Source organism: Epinephelus fuscoguttatus, linkage group LG18, assembly GCF_011397635.1.
Source record: "Epinephelus fuscoguttatus linkage group LG18, E.fuscoguttatus.final_Chr_v1".
NCBI lineage: Eukaryota > Metazoa > Chordata > Actinopteri > Perciformes > Serranidae > Epinephelus > Epinephelus fuscoguttatus.
In genome coordinates this window covers 30,648,686-30,662,748 of record NC_064769.1, presented here as the reverse complement: position 1 = coordinate 30,662,748, position 14,063 = coordinate 30,648,686, and the positions used below count along the sequence as shown (strand labels likewise).

At 43.4% G+C, this 14,063-nt stretch overlaps 1 protein-coding gene across 5 annotated transcripts in view; it reads left to right on the top strand.

Moving 5' to 3' along the window:
- The window catches only part of vav2 (vav 2 guanine nucleotide exchange factor), a 291,900-nt gene that overhangs the window by 258,353 nt on the left and 19,484 nt on the right, over positions 1 to 14,063 (top strand). For 4 of the 5 annotated variants that reach the window (XM_049603491.1, XM_049603489.1, XM_049603490.1 and 1 more), the window contains 7 exons: positions 247 to 374; positions 2,569 to 2,640; positions 2,820 to 2,881; positions 5,684 to 5,800; positions 6,389 to 6,476; positions 6,594 to 6,717; positions 11,717 to 11,871. In XM_049603491.1, coding sequence (XP_049459448.1) covers positions 247 to 374; positions 2,569 to 2,640; positions 2,820 to 2,881; positions 5,684 to 5,800; positions 6,389 to 6,476; positions 6,594 to 6,717; positions 11,717 to 11,871 — 746 coding nt within the window. Of the gene's footprint in view, positions 1 to 246; positions 375 to 2,568; positions 2,641 to 2,819; positions 2,882 to 5,683; positions 5,801 to 6,388; positions 6,477 to 6,593; positions 6,718 to 11,231; positions 11,319 to 11,716; positions 11,872 to 14,063 lie in introns of all 5 variants that reach the window. The other variant, XM_049603492.1, reaches the window with a different exon arrangement.

Genomic DNA, 14,063 nt, shown 5'->3' with positions numbered 1-14,063 from the left:
GCTGAACCTGATCTGAACCCAGGATGTTGTGGTTGTATTGTGTGTATCTTAGATCACTGCATCACTCAGATTTCTATGCAAAAACAGGCCTGTCTTTATCAGCCTCAATCACTATGTGAAACCTAAGAGGGAAGTGCAAACCACAGTGAGCAGCACGCAAAGCTCTTTGATCCTGTGTAGACAGCCTGTTGCCCCCACTCACCTCCACAGTATTGATACTGACTAAACATTTAACTGTGTCTCCAGGTCCCAAGATGGTGGCAGTGAGGAACTACCATGGCACACCGGCACCTCCAGGGAAGACACCGCTCTGTTTTCAAACTGGGGATTTTATTGAGCTGCTGAAGGGTGATCCTGACACCTCATGGTGGGAGGTACAGCAGTCACTTACATCTATCTGAAACCAGGGCTGCCCTGGACTCAGAGTTTTCCTAGTCAACCAATAGTTGTCATTTAGGGCCATTAGTCGACTGGTCGCCTGCATGTTTACGATATCAGTTTAATTATTAAATGATCCCACACTTTGGATTTCCTGCCCGACATGTTATTAACTAGTCTGTGGAATAACCACAGGAACCAGCCCTGGAAATTAACCTGACTCCTGTCTGACTGCTGAGCGTGGACACTTCCTGTGTCTGTCCTTTCAAATTAAATTCCCACATGGTCCAGTCACATAGGGTTTGATTTATATTGACAAGGCGCAGCTCCTAATAGAGTATCAAGTATGTTTTTGTTTTTCCTGCGACTAAGCGACCAATGAAATCTTGCTGACTAATGAACTTTCTGGTCGACTCATGTTTGGCATTGATTTGAAATGAATCAGTGACAATTAAGTTAAAGTGCTTTAAAGAGTATTTATTGCCTCTGGCTCCGATCAGCATTGATAGAAACACAACACCTGGATGAACACACTACGCACCACCACAAAATACCATCTGACTCTGCCTGAGGAGCACTCAAACATCAGCGCCAAAAAATATTCTACAGTCTGGCTTCCTTATCACCATTTACATCACCAATTTCCCTTGTCCAAAATGTTTGTAAGCATGGGCCAATGTTTCTCCCATCAAGTCTGTTATTATAGATCACAGTTTTTCTGTGGGAAGTGGCGTATGCCTCTTTCAGGCCTCATTTTGTGTGTATGCGATGTTTAGAAACGAGAGCCCTGGTCTGCTGGTGATAGGAAAGTAATGTGTAGCCCATTTTAAGCAGGTTTACCCGTGTTTAAAAAAACCTGCATTCACGCGCTAATTTGGGTGGTAAAGCGGTATAGGGACCACAGGCGGGTTAGGGGGTTTATATGTAGCAACGTCATCATGCAGAAACCGACATCTGGTCACCTGGGAGACGTTTTTGACGACCTCTGAAAATAGTATTTCGGTATTAAAACGTAACATATTTTCAACCAGAATGTAAATGTTTAAATTTGAATACCTAAGGAGTACTGCTGGGATGCTTGGGGAAAAAAACAGTAAAAATAATGGACCTGCCCTTTAAGACAATACATTTCAATCAGGAGGGACTCGTTCTGAGAGAAAAGAATATTTATTCACATGTGCACAAAAGTATGAAAAATGTGAAAAGCCTTAGGCGATTAGACCCCAACGTGATGTCATCTGTTCCAGAAGGGTGGTAATGACAAAGCAGATTAGGGATCTGCCCCATGGAGTCTAGACGCTGGTGGTGGTGATGAGATGAGATGAAGAGGGAGCTGAGGATCTTGATGTGAGGAGTGGGCTTTTGATGAGCTCTGGATCAGGTGACTGGAGGTGAACAGGGTGGAGGAGGGCACGATGATTCCATCTGATTGTGATATTGAGTAGAAATGAAAAAAAAAAAACTCTCAGCAAACAGTGCTCACTTGGGCACCAGCTTATCCATGGAAGTTCATTTTTATTCAAGTCGTGCCGCCTTCTGACACCTGTTCACACTCTAAATACTAATATTAGCAGACACTACTGAGACAGTGAAGTCAAGTCAAGTCATCCTTCAGATTTCTTAGAGCAAGACTTCAATACATCTTTACCTTAAATCCTAAGTTGAACATCAGTGAAGCTGCAGACCTGGAGGATCTTCTCCAATAAATTAGGCTGGCTGACAGGAGCTGTAACACTGCTGGCTCTGGGCACTTTTGACACTCCTGCTGAATCACTGAGTCTTATACAATTCACCAGGTGAGCTTTTCCCAAAGTGTCTCTGGGCAACTCTCTGAAGCCATTAATTTAAACTCACCTATGAGTTTATCTCTCCACAGCATGACAGTTTAATCTTTCCATGCTATATCAATGGGTGTGTTGAGCCTAAAATCAATTGCTTCAGGTAGCAGACAGTGAGGGCGTTTCAACTTCTGTCTGACGCTGATGGGTGAACCTGACAGATGTGCTCATTTCATTGTGGCTGCAACACTTGGCATCACTGTATAATGTGATGTGTAGTGGATGTGATGTGTAGTGAGTATGAGTCAGTAGACCTTCTGTATGAGAATCTTTTAATGCATTTGTTTGCCTTTTCACTGCTTCAGTATTTGAAGTGTAATACAAAAAAACTTTCTTTGTCTTTTTCTCGCAGGGAAAGCTGATACAAACACAAAAGAGCGGCTTCTTTCCCAGTTCATGTGTAAAACCATGTTTGGACCCAAAGGTAAGTCAGTCGTATACACGTACAATAGGTATACAAATGAAGAGAATCTTCAGTGTGTAATTTCTGAGGGCCTTCCTTTAACTACCTGTATGGGACAAACATATAAATAATCTACTTCTGCTCCATGTTTTTTTCTCGTTATAAGTTATTTAATGTGCGGTTGTTTTTATTTGTTACAGCCCTTCCAGTCGTTATCAAGCCGGCAGTCCTCGAGAGAATCAGACTACTATGGATATCCTTGGTAAAACCCTTAATTTCTGAAGATTGTTGATTTATGATTAGTTCATCCTCATGTACACAATATACTGCCATTAACCTGAGGTCACTATCCTTTAATTAATGCAGATACATACTGCTCAAAAAAAAAATAAGGGAACACTTAAATCACACCTCAGATCTTGATGAATATAATTCATGTTGAAAAGCTTCACTGATGTTGATTATATAATGTATTGAGAGCAAAATTACGTAACAACGGTCAATGGAAACCAAAATCAGCAACCCACTGAGGGCTGGATTCAAAGTCACACTACAAATCAAAGTGAAAATATAAAAATGATCCCAACATGTCTGTATGCACTCCTGACATCTGGGCATGCTCCTGATGAGTTGGTGGATGGTGTCCTGGGGATCTCCTCACAGACCTAGATCATGGCATCAGTGAGCTCCTGGACAGTCTGTGGTGGCACTTGGCAGCATCGGATGCACCCATACATAAGGTCCCTTAGGTTGTCAGTTATATTTAGGTCAGGGGAACAAGAGGGCCAGTCAATGGCATCAATGCCTTCGTCATCCAGGAACTGCCTACACACTCTGGCCACAGAGTGCACCAGGAGGAACCCATGGCCCACCGCACCAGGAAGAACCCATGGCCCACCGCACCAGGAAGAACCCATGGCCCACCGCACCAGGAGGAACCCAGGGCCCACTGTACCAGGAAGAACCCATGGCCCACTGCACCAGGAGGAACCCAGGGCCCACTGTACCAGGAAGAACCCATGGCCCACTGCACCAGGAGGAACCCAGGGCCCACCGCACCAGGAAGAACCCATGGCCCACCGCACCAGGAGGAACCCAGGGCCCACTGCACCAGGAGGAACCCAGGGCCCACTGTACCAGGAAGAATCCATGGCCCACTGTACCAGGAGGAACCCAGGGCCCACTGTACCAGGAAGAATCCATGGCCCACTGTACCAGGAGGAACCCAGGGCCCACTGTACCAGGAAGAATCCATGGCCCACCGCACCAGGAAGAACCCATGGCCTACCGCACCAGGAAGAACCCATGGCCCACTGCACCAGGAGGAACCCATGGCCCACCGCACCAGGAAGAACCCATGGCCCACCGCACCAGGAGGAACCCAGGGCCCACTGCACCAGGAGGAACCCAGGGCCCACTGCACCAGGAGAAACCCAGGGCCCACTGTACCAGGAAGAACCCATGGCCCACTGCACCAGGAGGAACCCATGGCCCACCGCACCAGGAGGAACCCAGGGCCCACCGCACCAGGAGGAACCCAGGGCCCACTGTACCAGGAAGAATCCATGGCCCACCGCACCAGGAAGAACCCATGGCGCTCGCTCTGAGGATTCTATCCTGGTACCTGCACCAGAGTTCTGAACCCATGGAGGTCGCACTCCAGGATATGCCTCCTCAGACCATCACTGACCCACTGCCAAACAGCTCATGCTGAATGATGTTACAGGCAGCACTGCACCATGCTAGAAACCCAGGGCCCACTGTACCAGGAAGAACCCTTCCCACTGCACTCTATGTGAACCTGCTCTCATCTGTAGGAGGAACCAGGGCACCACTGTACCAGGAACTGAATTCCATGTTCTCTGGTAAAGAACCCATGGCCTACTGCACCAGGAGGCTGCACATGGCCTGTGGATACAGGTTCCACTAGGAGGCCCAGGGCCCACCCTCATGGAGGAACCCAGGGCCCACTGTACCAGGAAGAATCCATGGGCACCAGGAAGAACATGGCCTACCGCACCAGGAAGAATCCATTTTGTAGCCCACTCTGGAGTGAACTCCTCCTGTTCTCCACACACAAAGGAAGATACCCTGGTCCTGCACGCACCAGGAGGAACCCACGGCCCGCTGCACCAGCGTAAGGTAACGGCTCTGGTCTCTGAGGATTCTATCTTGAGACTGTGCTGGGAGACACAGCAAACCTTACAGATGTACCATCCTGGAGGAACTGGACTACCTGTGCAACCTGATTGGGCCTCATGCTACCAGTAGTGACAGGGACATGTGCATAACAAAACTAGAGAAGAATCAGCCAGAAAGGATAATGCTAATCATGGCGCCATTTCCTTTGAAGGCCTGTCACATGTGCTCTATGCCTCTCCATTGCACCTGTTGTTTCTTTCATTTGCAGGTGAAACTGATTCACCAAGTGGCAGAACTGTCAATGGACAGTGTTGTCTGAAGTTTTAAGACCATCAAGTGGAGCTGCACAGTGCTGGCCTGTGGATACAGGTTCCACTAGAGACTGTTCCAGGCACCAGTTCAGTTTAAAGCAGACTCAAACATAACCACTCATGGAGTCTGTTTCTGACAGTTGGGTCAGAAACATGCACACCAGTAGCCTGCTGGAGGTCATTTTGTAGGGCTCTGGCAGTGCTCCTCCTGTTCTCCTCACACAAAGGAGCAGATACTGGTCCTGCTGCCGGGTTGATGCCCCTCTACGGCCCTGTCCAGCTCTCCTTGTGTAACGGCCGGTCTCCTGGTATCTCCGCCATGCTCTTGAGACTGTGCTGGGAGACACAGCAAACCATCCTGATATCCCTGAAGTTTTAAGACCATCAAGTGTTCCCTTAATTTTTTTTAGCAGTGTATTAATATTAATACAAGTAGACTGTTCAGTTCATGCACCAGTTCAGTTTAAAGCAGACTCCAAACATAACCACATCAAAAGATTAATTACTACACGGCTGTTTGACATCAATGACTTATAAAGCCTTCACCATGTCATTTGATTATGTAACTTTGTTTATGGTGGTGATGGCATTTATTCTCTGCTCCTCTGTAGGTTTGCAGGGAACATGGAGCGCCAGCAGGCCGATAACCTTTTAAAATCCCACAGCAGTGGGACCTACCTTATCAGAGAGAGGACAGCTGAGGCAGAGCGGTTTGCCATCAGCATCAAGTGAGTATTTCACATCTTACATGAGAGGGAAAATCTCAGAGGAAGGGTTTTATCTGCATCTCATGGGAAATAGAAATTCTCAAGGGATGCCCCAGTCAGCTTTTTCCCAAGCATCTTTTCGCTCCAGCTAATTACCACTTGGTAATTGTTTTTTTTTTCTTTTTTAATCCACTTTTTCTGTGTGTATTTCCTCTGAGAAAATGCATCACGAAGACAAATGTGTGAGGTCTTAGTGAAGCTGTCATACAGTGATGTACTTGGAGAAATGCTTTTGCACATTTGTCTTCAAGTCTTTAAGACAGGTGCAGAGGGGCTGTGGCAACCAGCCTTTAGACAAATAATTAAATAAGTCCCACAGTCGCCCTCAGCTTGTGAAAATTACTTTATTTTGGTCTGTTAGTCCTTCAGGTGTACAACAAAATATTTCATGTTGACAGCAGCTGAACCCCAGAGGCACATGTGTGTGAAAGCATAGCAATATGAAACTGTAACAGAAAATGTTTGTAGATAAAGTTTTAAGGCAAATTTTATAAATAACAATCATAGCCATGTCTTTTGATGTTGTCTCTGTGATGTTTGGTTTGACAGATTCAATGATGAAGTAAAACACATCAAAGTCATTGAAAAAGACAGCTGGATTCACATCACTGAGGCCAAGAAGTTTGAGAGTCTTTTGGTGAGTCATATAGTTTGACTAGCAACATGAAATACCCACAGTGCCTTGATGTCAGTGTGAAAGACAGAAATCAGTTTGTCACATTTTCTAACCCCTCTGTACTGTGTTTTATAACAGGAGCTGGTGGAGTACTATCAGGCCCATTCACTGAAAGAAAGCTTCAAGTTGTTAGATACCACATTGCGATACCCCTACAAGTCGAGAGAACGCTCGCTAACACGGGCCAGTACACGCTCACCAGGTAAGCCTTCTGAATGTCCCTTTATTGTAACACCTTACATTAATTTTGTGCAGTTAGCCTGAGCTGTCGACACAAAAGCCCCGTTTCCACTGAGCAGTACAGTACAGTTCAGTTCGGTTCGGTTTTTGTCTGTTTCCACTGTAAAAAGTTGTGGATGGTACCAATGGAACCGTATTGTACCGTTCCCATGTTTGGTCCCCCCTCTGTTGGGGTACCTAGCACACAGATCTGGTACTAAAAGGTGGAGCTGTGAACACTGCAGTCCCCTGATTGGTCAATAGAGGACGGTCACTCCGCTAAACCCCTGAGTTTGCCTGAGAAAAACTAAATGCACAAACTTGTATTTTTAAATATCTGATGGAGACAGACTCTCACCGCAGCCTGTTTTATTTTGTTGTGAGAATGTCGGCGTGCAACCCTGTTCTGTGGACAATAAACGAGGTGCAGACGACAGTGAGTGCTGGATGGAGCAGTGAGAGACAACAACTTTGCCCACATTTAAGAAGTTTGCAGCGGAAACGCTAGGGTCTAGGTACCATGTCTGAAGGGTTACTTTTGGCTCCAAAGGTACCATACTGAAAGTTTTTGGTGGAAACGGGGCTAAAGTAAGAATGGAATGACTTTTAAATGTCAGCCAATACCAGAACACAGCTTGACCATAATAAATACTGCTGCATACTCACACTGCTGCATGCAGCACAATCTGCAACTACAACTAATATAATTTTCCACAATAATGAGGGACTAGGTAAATTCAACACACAAATGACAGTCAGTAAGCATTTTCGCAGAGAAAACTTGACCATAGATGAAAGTATCATCAGGTATCAAGACAGAGTCCGCTTTCCATGTTTGGTTGTTACCTTGTTAATGCAATTTTGTTTCATGAACAATACCCATATTTGGTATTACTCACCAAAACACATTTTGTGTGTCCCCCTGAGGTCGATCTAACTTGTTGAATGAATTTCCTTCCTCATATGATATTTGAAAACCAGATTTTTAAAAGTATTGTAAATCCAGCATTGTTTCCAGACTTCTTCCTCTCTGTCTTTGCTGTCACATTGCTGGGCATCTTTGCATGTTACTGCCACCTGCTGATCAGTGGAGCACATGAGAGACGTTTTACTTGTTGGGTTTCTCTCAACAGAAATCTATTCATTTTAACCCAAACCACAACTGTTTTTCCCAACCTCAAACAAGAGTTCTCTTTCTGGTCAAAAGCCCTCAAGGAAAATATCTCCCAGCTACATCAGTGGAATAGTCTGACTTGGCAGGACTGTGTATCATGTGCATGTTCGATAAATAAAAACCGGGACCCACTCGTAGAAAGACAGCTCCATCGCTCTACAGGAGATCTAAAACTCTATGGGGAACCATTAATATTTACCATTCTGTTTCTGAGTTGAAGACATAGAGGCCTTAGCCTGTTAGTAATAACTGTGTCAGAATAAGAGCTAATATGTGGACTGACAGTGGAGATAAAGTGACTGAAAGGCTTGTCTGTCTGGTAGGGTTAGAAATAAGTCACAATTCAAGTCATGAATGCACTGTGTTCAGATATTTTTAGAAGTTTTTGGCCCAAATGTCAACACACCCGACCCCTCTGTCCAGTCTTAGAAGTCGTAGCCATTAGGTGGCAGCCCCATATTGTCTCTTCAGTCTGTACCAGATCAGATGCCTGGTACTCACCAGCTTTCCGGCTTGGGCTCCAACAGAGCCATCCTATTCTGAGTAATTCTTCTGGGTTTCAGATTTCTGAGCCCTTATGGTGTGACATTGGGAAGAAGCTACTTCAGACAATGGATAGAAGTGGACAGAATGAGTTTCCTTTGCAGCGTGCTTGCCCTCTCTCCTAGAGAGATAAAGGAGGAGCTCAGAGGTTTGAAAGAAACTCTTAGCTAAATCGCTCCTTCTTTACGTCAAAAGTCAGTTGAGTTTGTCCAATGGGCATCTCTTTCAGATGACTCCTGGATATATCACTGTGTTTAAGGCATGGCCACTAGAGAGGAGTCCACTGGGCAGACCCAGAACAGGCTGGAGGAATTACATATCATATCTCTGGCCTTGGAATACCTTGGATTAACCCCAGGAAAAACTGGAAGGGAGAAAATCAAAAGCCCTTCCCTGGTTAGCCCGCTGTCATTGTGAGCCGGATCTGGATAAGCAGTAATAAATGGGTGGAAGCGTGTCTGGCGAATAGCACATAGTGTGTGTCAACTATATCTGCCTATGTCCATGAATGATTATGATAGGACTAATTTGACTCTGACAAGACGTTATAATGGTCCATCTTACACATTGAATCCCTCGCCATCTTGGCTGCAAAAATAGCAAGAAAGGGTAGAATAAATGAGACAGACTACCTCCCACTCTGTTTGTCTTCATTGGTGCTCCCTTCCTTGCCAGGCCGGTGACTCTCCTGACTCATAGAGAAAGATATGGAGGAAGCCCAGAGGGGAACAGGGCAGAAAAAGAGACAAGCAGTGTGGAATAGATGAAGAGAGAAAGACAAAAAGAAAGAGTTTGTCAGCTAACTCAGACGCTTGTGGACTGGGTGTCTGAGATGGCAGCCCTATCTGTCCATTAGACTCTATCAGTACTGGCTCTGCCTTTGCACCGGCTGCTGGCTCCTACATTGGTCTGCCTTTGTTTGATCTGTGGGAAGGACTGGCCACTACGGCAGGATTGTGTCCTTCCTGTATTGGCTAAATTTGGAAATGAATGGAGATAACTGAGTCTGTGCTGCTGCTGCTGCTGCTGTGCTCTCACTTCTCTCTCTTTGATTTCAAGCATATATTTTTGTGTTTTTGTGGATGCAGACATGCCGTACCCCGCAGGTATGCATGGAAACAGTGATGGGATTAGGGTGCATTTATGATGGGGAAGGAAAAAGCCGTGGTCGATCACATCCACTTCTCTCATTCCCTTTAAAAGCTATGCTCTCTGCACCATTATGTTCTGACAGTTGTGTAATGGAGGCCAGATAAACATCATCTGGGAGGCTGAACAGTGTTGTGCTGCTGTGCAGCAGGCGAAATATGCTGCAAAGAGCAGATGGTGTCACATTTTAATTCATGTTTAACACTAAAAATTAGATGGACCTCAAGTTGTCTGTTGGTGATGTGGCACAAATAGTCACCATTAAAAATAATGAATTTAAAATTAAAATGGGTTTTAGTTGGTTGGTTTTATTTTATTTTCCTTAAATGATTATTAGGGTTGGGAATTTGCCCATCCACATGTTTTGTGGACCTGGACGAGGCTTATGACCATGTCCCCTGGGGAATCCTGTGCAGTGTACTGCAGGATTGTGGGGTACTGGGGTCATTGCTGCGAGCCATCTGGTCTTTACAATACAAAGGAGAAGCTGTGTCGGTATACCCGGCACAAAGACAAACATGTTTTCGATGGGTTGTCAGGGTTGTCCTTTGACAGGACGAGTGTCTGATTTGGTGACCCCAGAATTGCTCTTTGCTATTTGCAGAAAACATGGTTCTGTTGGCTTCATCAGACCGTGACCCCCAGTACACACTGAGGTGGTTTGAGTGTGAAGCAGTGGAGATGAGAGTCACTACCTTCAAGTATGAGGCTATGGTTCTCTGCCAGTTAACAGTGGGCCACTCCATCTAGGTTGGGAGTAAGTTACTGTCCCAAGTGAAGGCGCTCCACTTCTTGGGGTGTTGTTCCTGAGTAAGGATAAAGTAGAGCATGGGACGTACAAGCAGATTAGTGCAGTGCAGGCAGGGATACTGGCGTTGTACTGGACCATTGTGGTGAAAAGAGGGCTGAGCCAAAGGCACATGCCTATTGTCATCAGTTCTGGGTAGTGACGAGATCCAGGGCTGCCCCCTAATAGTCGACCAAACGTTTATCGACCAGAAAGGTGAATTAATATCGTAAACACGCAGGCAACTAGTCGACTAATGGCCCTAAATGACACCTATTGGTCTACTACGGAAATTCCTAGTCAGGGGCAGCCCTAGTAAAATCAGATACAAGCAGCCAAAATTAGTAACACCACAAGAACTGGAACTCCTTCACTTCTTCCACGTGGTGGCTTTGTGCAGCCTTGGAGAGAGTGCTAGGAGCACAGAAATCTGCAGGGAACTCAAAATAGAACAGCTGCTCCCCAGTGTCTAAAGGGGCCAGATCAGGTGGTTTGGGAGAGTAAGAGATTCAGGGGTAGACCAAGAATACACGAAAGGGATTATACGTCTCATTTGACCTAGGAATGTCACAGGATTCCCTAAGAGAAGGTGGAAAATGTATCTGGTGAGAGACATGTCTAATACCTTGCCTGGCCTGACACCACCATGACCTATCTGTCTTAACACTGTCACACAGTCAAATCATGACCCCAAAATGATCAAGATTAAAGATCATAAAAACAGAACCCATCTTTAAGAGACAGACAACTTCTATGCACTACTTTTTAAACTCTGCTTGTCTGGCGCTCTGCATGCACACTCCTCAAACAGCTTCATTTCCTCCTCTTTCTCTTCTCCTCTCAGCAGCCACCTGCGCCTCCTACAACTTCTCCTTCCTCAGTCCGCAGGGCCTCAACTTCTCCTCTCAGAGCTCAGCTCCCTTTTGGTCAGGTACTCTTTTTTTCCTGTCTTTTCTTGCTCCTGTTGTCCTCCTGCACCTCATAACTAATTTCATAATGAGCCTCTGTGCTCTCAACCTCATCACTTCGTCTTTGTGGTGCTCTTTTCATTAGCGAGAGCATACAACATGCATCTTCCCGGGATCACATTCCCTCATTAAATCATGAAAAGAAAACCAATTTCCTCTCCCATGATAAAACAACCTGTCCTTTCCCATCGTACTCATTTGTCATTGTGAGTACAGTATGTCATGCTGAACACTGAACTGACCATCTTTCTTCTGATCATTCCTCACGTCTAATTATTCCCACCACGTCTAGTATGACCTTTCTTCTCTGTTAAGTTCTTCTAATGTAAATACCCTGAGCTCCCATTGTTTCAATTTTCAGTGTTTACTCCTCGGGTGGTCAGTACAGCAGTGGCCAGGTATAACTTTGCAGCACGAGACATGAGAGAGCTGTCACTGCGAGAAGGAGACATCGTTAAAATCTACAGCAAGATCGGCGGGGACCAGGGCTGGTGGAAAGGAGAAGCCAATGGACGAGTGAGTAAATCATCTGTTCCTTCATGGATGGTAAAAGTGATTCAAAAGCCTACGAAGAAAGAGAACATTCTGGGTGCTGACTTTTGTTTTTGATGCCATGACATACTATGACTTTTCATGGCATTTTTATGATTACTGTACACACTATACTATAACATTTTTGACATACTATGCTATACCTTTTTTCACAACATACTATATAATAACATTGTTGTAGAATTTTTATGACATACTATACTATGTCTTGAATACATTTTTATGACTTATACTTCACTATGAAATGTTTAAAATCTAACATATTTTTCAAGACATACTACACTGAGATTTTTATTATGTTTTCATGACATACTGTAGACATTTTTATGAAATACTATGCTATGAATTTATGTGACTTTTTTTTTACGATGTACTACACTGACATTTTTATGGTAGATTAATTGCACAGTATAGTGTGAAACTTTTATAACATTTAAATGACATTTTATGACTTTTTATCACTTTCCACTTTTTTCCATTTTGATGACATCCTATATTATAACTTTCTTTCACTTCATTTTGATGACATACTATACTAGCACTTTTCTTCATGATTTTGGACGACATACTATACTATGACTTTTTTTCATGATTTGGGACGACATACTGTACTAGGACTTTTTTTTTCATCGTTTTGGACGACATACTATACTATGACGTTTTTTGCATGATTTGGTACGACATACTATACTATGACTTTTTTTGCATGATTTTGGACAACATACTGTACTATGACTTTTTTTTCATCGTTTTGGACGACATACTATGACTTTTTTCATGATTTGGGACAACATACTGTACTATGACTTTTTTCATGATTTGGGACGACATACTGTACTATTACTTTTTTGCATGATTTGGGACGACATACTATACTATGACTTTTTTGCATGATTTGGTACGACATACTATACTATGACTTTTTTTGCATGATTTGGGACGACATACTGTACTATTACTTTTTTGCATGATTTGGGACGACATACTATACTATTACTTTTTTGCATGATTTGGGACGACATACTATACTATGACTTTTTTGCATGATTTGGGACGACATACTATACTATGACTTTTTTTGCATGATTTGGGACGACATACTGTACTATTACTTTTTTGCATGATTTGGGACGACATACTATACTATTACTTTTTTGCATGATTTGGGACGACATACTATACTATGACTTTTTTGCATGATTTGGTACGACATACTATACTATGACTTTTTTTGCATGATTTGGGACGACATACTATACTATTACTTTTTTGCATGATTTGGTACGACATACTATACTATGACTTTTTTGCATGATTTAGGACGACATACTATACTATGACTTTTTTTGCATGATTTGAGACGACATACTGTACAATGACTTTTTTCATGATTTCGGACGACATACTATACTATGACTTTTTTCATGATTTGGGACGGCATACTATACTGTGACTTTTTTTTCATGATTTGCGATGACGTACTACACTATGACTTTTGTTCATGATTAGGGACGACATAGGATACTATGACTTTTTTCATGATTTGGGACAACATACTATACTGTGACTTTTTTTGCATGATTTGGGACGACATACTATACTGTGACTTTTTTCATGATTTGGGACAACATACTATACTTTGACTTTTTTTGCATGATTTGGGACAACATACTATACTATGACTTTTTTTGCATGATTTTGGACAACATACTGTACTATGACTTTTTTTTCATCGTTTTGGACAACATACTATGACTTTTTTGCATGATTTGGTACGACATACTATACTATGACTTTTTTTGCATGATTTGAGACGACATACTGTACAATGACTTTTTTCATGATTTCGGACGACATACTATACTATGACTTTTTTCATGATTTGGGACGGCATACTATACTGTGACTTTTTTTTTGCATGATTTGGGACGACATACTATACTATGACTTTTTTTGCATGATTTGGGACGACATACTATACTATGACTTTTTTCATGATTTGGGACGGCATACTATACTGTGACTTTTTTTTTGCATGATTTGGGACGACATACTATACTATGACTTTTTTTGCATGATTTGGGACGACATACTATACTGTGACTTTTTTTGCATGATTTGGGACGACATACTATACTATGACTTTTTTTTCATGA